This window comes from Engraulis encrasicolus, chromosome 17 (genome assembly GCF_034702125.1).
Source record: "Engraulis encrasicolus isolate BLACKSEA-1 chromosome 17, IST_EnEncr_1.0, whole genome shotgun sequence".
Classification (NCBI taxonomy): Eukaryota; Metazoa; Chordata; class Actinopteri; order Clupeiformes; family Engraulidae; genus Engraulis; species Engraulis encrasicolus.
The window spans coordinates 54,082,392-54,088,937 of NC_085873.1; the positions used below are offsets into that span (position 1 = coordinate 54,082,392).

The window sequence follows — 6,546 nt, forward strand, 5'->3', positions numbered from 1 at the left end:
ATTGAAATATAATGCTGTTGTCAGTGATGTCATCATGACGAGAAGCAAGTGGAGGAGGCAAGGTCCCATATTAAGATGCACTCACTGTATGAGGCTGTGGGAGGGATGCTTACTAATGTTCTACGGCAGTGGTTCCCGAACTGTTTTCCTTGCGCACCCCCTGGTAGATTTCAATGTGGTTCGCGCACCCCCTAAGCAAATGTTTTGGCGTACTTATGGCCACTCAAATATGGCTTCACTACACAAATCATTGTGCATTAGAGTTGATGTTTCTTCAAGTATACAATTTACCATACAATTAAAAACGATTTAATTTTCATTAATGCTGTATAAAACACACATATCGGCCATTGCTCAATTCAGCCCGCACATCCCCTTGTGGCAGGCCACGCACTCCAGTTTGGGAAACCCTGTTCTACGGCCAACTCTGCTAGTTGGCCTCCGTTACACTCACCTTGTAGACGATGAGGTCATGCTCGCCGTCTCGCAGCGTGGTGCCGTCGTACCTCATCAGCTTGACGAAGGACAGGGCGAAGATCTTCTCTGATTTGTCTTTGTCTGTGGGGCGAGAGCGAGGGGACACAAGTAGACATGAGATGTGTAATGTGAAAGACAGCGAGGATCACCTCTGATTAGTGGTGTCAACAATGATCGATTCGGCGATGCAATCCAATGCGGGGCATGGACGATCCAATTCAATGCGGCAAGTTCCAGAATCGATCCGGCAATTTTTTTAAGTTTCAATTACTTCCGTGGATATTTCGGGACCAAATAGATGTTAAATTAAATAAAAGTACTTCAAAGCATTACAAGACTGATCCAGACTGATCCAGACTGATCCAGAAAACAGCCAATAAATTGTTGCTCAGTATCTGACTGCTGGTATTGCCTCATCATGGCTGATTAAACATTTGCTTTGCTTTCAGTAGAAATGTAATGCATTGCAATGCATTGTAGAATTGAATCGGATCAGATCGAATCGCATCGAATCAAATCGAAACGTCCCGAATCGTGATCGAATCGAATCGTGAGGGCAGTGCCAATCCACACCACTTCCTCTGATTGTCCTTGTCTGTGGAGCGACAGCGGGACACAAGTAGACATGAGATGTGTAATGTGGAAGTCAGTGAGGATCACCTCTGATTGGCCTTGTCTGTGCGGCGACAGAGGACATGTAGACATGGGAGATTTGAGAGACAGTGAGAAAAAGAGGCTGGGGGGGGGGGGTGTCGAGTTGGCAGGGTGGGTGGCATTGACACTGTGAGTGAGGAGGCTGGCTGTAAAGTTCTAGAACTGGGAAGCACAAAACAACACAAAACGACAAAACGCGACTACTGAGGGACGATGCTGAGGGTGGTGGTGGTGGGGGCTGTACTGTACTGTAGGCCGCCGGCTGTCAAGTGCCAGGCCTGGAACGACATGGCACGACACGACGCAACACAACGCAACACGACTACTGAGGGACGATGCTGAATCTGTGCTGTACTGTAGGCCGCCGGCTGTCAAGTGCCAGGCCTGGAACGACAAGGTACAACATGGCACAACAAGACACGACACGATGGCGGTGGCGGCCACTGCTCTGGACTGGGGACACGCCACGGCATGATGCGGCACGTCGCGGTGGACTGCACATCAATCTGACTGACAGGGGCCACAAACAGCCCAACTGGCCGTTTAATCCCCAACACAAATCTCACACACTGCAGTCAACACAGTGCTGAGTCAGGCTGTGTGTGTGTGTGTGTGTGTGTGTGTGTGTGTGTGTGTGTGTGTGTGTGTGTGTGTGTGTGTGTGTGTGTGTGTGTGTGTGTGTGTGTGTGTGTGTGTGTGTGTGTGTGCGCGCGCGTGTGTGCTCCTGAGTGCGCCTGAGTGCGCCTGTGTGTGTGAGAGAGAGAGCGAGCGAGAGAGAGAGCGAGCAAGAGAGGGAGCGAGAGAGAGAGCGAGAGCGAGAGCGAGAGCGAGCGATAGCGAGAGCGAGAGAGAGAGAGAGTGTGTGTGTGTGTGTGTGCGTGCGTCAAATGGCTCTGTGCATTGTGTCTACCACAACAATAGTGACACAGAGAAAAAAAAGGACAGTGTGTGTGTGTGTGTGTGTGTGTGTGTGTGTGTGTGCGTCTGAGTGAGTGAGAGACAGTCAGAGATATGGGGAGAGAGGGGCAGATCCTTAACATGCTAGAGACGACGTGTCAAATGTGCGTGCTTGGGTGTGTGTGTGCGCATGCGTGCGTACGTGTGTGTGTGTCTGTGCGCGCGTGCGTGCGAGTGCGCATGTGTGTGAACGAGACAGGAAGACAGAGCGCCACAGTCTTCTAGCCAGAGCAGCAGGGTAGAGAGAGGGGTGGATGGAGAGTAGAGAGAGGGGTGGATGGAGAGTAGAGAGAGGGGTGGATGGAGAGAGCAGAGCAGCAGGGTAGAGAGAGGGGTGGATGGAGGGAAGCAGGGTAGAGAGAGGGGTGGATGGAGAGTAGAGAGAGGGGTGGATGGAGAGGGAAGCAGGGTAGAGAGAGGGGTGGATGGAGAGTAGAGAGAGGGGTGGATGGAGAGTAGAGAGAGGGGTGGATGGAGAGAGCAGCAGGGTAGAGAGAGGGGTGGATGGAGAGGCCAGCAGATACTTAACATGATGGAGTCGGCATGCCGGTGTGTGTGTGTGTGTGTGTGTGTGTGTGTGTGTGTGTGTGTACATGCGTGCCTGTGTCCATGCATGCATTTGTGTGCGTGTGTGTCTGTGTCTGTGTGCGTGTGCCTGTGTGCGTGTGCCTGTGAGTGTGTGTATGTGTGCCTGTGTGTGTATGTGTGCGTGTGTGTCTGTGTCTGTGTGCCTGTGTGTGTGTTTGTGTGCGTACCAGTGTGCGTGTGCCTATGTACGTGTGCCTGTGTGTGCGCGTGTGTGTATGTGTATGTGTATGTGTGCTTGTGCGTGTGCGTGTGCGTGTGTGTGTGTGTGTGTGTGTGTGTGTGTGTGGGTGTGCATGTACCGGTGTGCGTGTGTGTGTGTGTGTGCGTGCGTGCGTGCGTGCGTGCCAAATGTGCCTGTCTGACAAGTCCAATCTAGCGATCTCTCCCTGTTGGCCCTGATTACTTCTGACACCCTCCTCTCCTCCGTCATCCAGATCAGACTCATACATATGCCAACAAGTTAATGCCTGTGTGCTAAAAGCAGACATCAAATAAACAGCATCCCTGCGAGCGAGGCTTTCAGACAGGACACCAAGAGCCCCCAAGGACACCTACAGCCCCCCAGGGCTCCTAGAGCCCCCCAGGGCTCCTGATGGGAGCTTGTTTTCTATGTGAGAGAAATGGTGTTAAGCCTCCGTCTACTGCCCATGTGAATGGAATTCTGATAGGCTTGTGTAGTTTCAGCTTCAGTTTGGCTTATTTGATAGGGACAGATACACATCACGTAGGCTATGAAAGCCCAGCAGAATGGCATCATAGCATTTATAGCCTTGGCTAATTTCCAATGCCTGTCCCTAGGAGGGCTTTTAAAATAAAATATAAAAAACTGTTTTTATTTTAAAGAGCATCTTATCCATACATTCAACTCATTCATTCAATCTAAAAGACAGCCAATACATACATACACATATAGATAACTAACTACATATGCATGTCCAGCCACTCGTTCATTCATTCATTCATTCATTCATTCATTCATTCATTCATTCATTCATTCATTCATTCATTCATTCTAGAACACTACTACACTGGTGTTTATGATTCTTGCTCTACAAGCTACTTTGTATGCAACAACACTCTCGTTTTAACTTTTCCGAAAAGCTCTTAAGAAAAGAACATTCTCTAGCTGACAGCACCCACCACTTATCAAACTCACACCTACCTACACAATATTACAAAGATAACCTGAAGACACGCATCAGGGTTTTTCTGATTTTTTTTTTTTTCGTGCCAACTGATAGCACATTTTCATAATCCCCAGAGAAGCAATCTCAGCAGGCTTTTGTGTCCTGGCTAGAGATTAAGGTGTGTGGTGTTATACTCCGCAGTACAGTACACTACACACAGCATGAAGGTGATTTCATTTCACTGTCTTTGCATACTGTATGTGGTTTGACGAGGGCCGGATAAAGATGGCCTGGGGGCCCTAGGCTACAAGTTGCTGTGGGGCCCTAGGCTACAGGTTGCTGTGGGGCCCTAGGCTACAGGTTGCTGTGGGCCCCTAGGCTACAGGTTGCTGTGGGGCCCTAGGCTACAGGTTGCTGTGGGCCCCTAGGCTACAGGTTGCTGTGGGGCCCTAGGCTACCGGTTGCTATGGGGCCCCCTCCAGAAGGCAAATTCTGTGACAACTTTACATAAACAGTGTCATAATTACTAACTAGGAATTAAGGATAATATGTCTACCAACCAACTGAACTGAACTGAACAATAAAAATATATTTTTTTCAACATTGCATCTTGTCACAATTCTACAATTTTTGACTTTTGTCCAATTGGGGGGCACCTGGCAGGTGGGCCCCCCTAGGTTGCCGCCATATCTAGTCTGTGCATTAACCTGGCCCTGGGTTTGACAGTGTGGAGGTCACTGCATAGCAGGATAAGAGTGCTGTGCATCACCATCCATGTGGATAAACAAGCTCAACATGTATTGTGCTGCAAAGACGGACAACCGGTCAGAGAGAGTCCCGGTACCTCGAACGTCCTTCCATCTGCATGAATACCCTGGTTGGTTGACTTGCTGCCTGCGACGTGGACGTGAATAACTACTCTGTGGAAGAGAACAAGTACTCTGTGGACGTGAATAACTACTCTGCCTCAGATGCTGAAGAAGGCTTAGGCCGAAACGTCTGTCTGTCATGCTAACCCACTGAAATAAAATACAATCACCACACCCGAGAAGTGCAGCTTCTCTACGTACGAAAAATGAACGTTACTGTTCGCTCACACCCCGAAGACCTTGTTAAAAAAAAACAATTGGAAGTTGAGCGTACTTTCTCAGTATTTGGGGGCAAAGTAGCTTGAGGCCTCAACCACTTTGCCCCCCAAAACTGGGGCCTTCTAAAGCACAGCTTTGACACAAGATGACAGAAGTGGTTACAATTCAACAATGAAGTCACAGCACCTTAATTTCACCTATAATGGCCCTACCGTGGCCAAATGGTAGGGCACTCGTTTACTATGCGGCCGACCCGGGTTCGATTCCCGGTCCGGGTCCTTTGCCGGCCCTTCCCCATCTCTCTCTCCCTACTCGTTTCCTGTCACCATCTTCACTGTACTATCATGAATAAAGTCAAAAAGTTGTTGTTGCTGTTCTTTTTGTTGTTATTATTTTCATTATTTAATTATGAGGGGGGGCTCCTGACCAGTTATGCTTTGGGCCCCCAAGGCCTTAGCAGCGGCCCTGCCTGCAGCACTAAATACAGTAATGCAGCACGCAGGCGGCAGCAGCAGGCAGCAGTGGGCACAGCAGAGTAGCGCAGGCAGGCCCAACACGCACAGTAATGCAGACAGATGTTACACGGACCTACAAAGGACCTCCACAAGAAGTTTTTGGTCATAGTGACCTAGAAGAGGAAAAAAAGATGATAAAATGACTGACAGACAATTCTATGGGGATGGAGATACTGCCATTGAATTCATAACTGATTTTATGCTTGACCTTGTCTGAAAAGAAGTATTTTAAAATGCACATATAGAAGTTATTGTGTTTAACACATTTTAAATATGAGAAAAATGTGCCCATTTTAAGGCTAAAATGAAGCTGCACCGTTATTATCATATTTCATAATCATCATCACGATCATAATTTATCAATTGTTTGTAGTCTAATCAAAAGCCTACAGTATATTTGCAGGGGGAAAAAGTGTGTTAATGATGTTGAGGTTGGATTTAATTTGGGTTGGATAAAGAGTCTGATGATCGTAAATCATTTCTTAAGTTGCCCATCATATCAAATACAAAAACATTTGGGGCAATTCATCTATTTCCTTGGCAACAGAACACTACTCCTCTTCACTGCCCTCCTTAAGGGCTCTGCATACTTCACGTGCGCACTTTGGTGCATTTAGCGCAAGAACCATTAAAATGTGGCAGACCATTCATAGTCAAAAGCGCCATTAACAGGCTTTCGCTTGCATTTTCGGAAGTGTGCCCTCTGCTGTTCATGAGAGAAACGGCAGAATCTGTCGCAGAAATGGCAGAAACTCGCAGCTGGAGTTCTACAGATGTATAAAAATAGAAAGCCAAACACGACTGCTGTAATGCTACTGAACGTCTGACTTATGACTTACCACAATGAAACATAGATTTTTGTTGTAGCCTAGGCCTACATTACCAGATCATTCCAAGACCATGTGAGAGCATTGTTCTGGTTGCAGAATTTATAAATAGATCGCCGAACACAACGTGCTTCTGAACAAAGTAAACAATTGTTTCACTGAACAACATTTAAGGGAGAAGATAAAATAACTCTCTAGGACATTTTATTATCCTCAAAATGATGCAGGGTCCATTCTGTAGTAGCCTACAGTAGCTGTAGCCTCTCTTCGTAACTCCTGCTTTGTCTGCCTACCCGCATGGTCGCTGGTTGCG

General features: G+C 47.7%; 1 protein-coding gene across 1 annotated transcript in view; it reads right to left on the reverse strand.

The window, feature by feature from the left end:
• LOC134467115 (dedicator of cytokinesis protein 1-like) overlaps positions 1-6,546 on the reverse strand; it is a 551,248-nt gene that overhangs the window by 438,438 nt on the left and 106,264 nt on the right. The window contains exon 17 of the mRNA XM_063221037.1: positions 455-558. Coding sequence (XP_063077107.1) covers positions 455-558 — 104 coding nt within the window. The remainder of the gene's footprint in view (positions 1-454; positions 559-6,546) is intronic.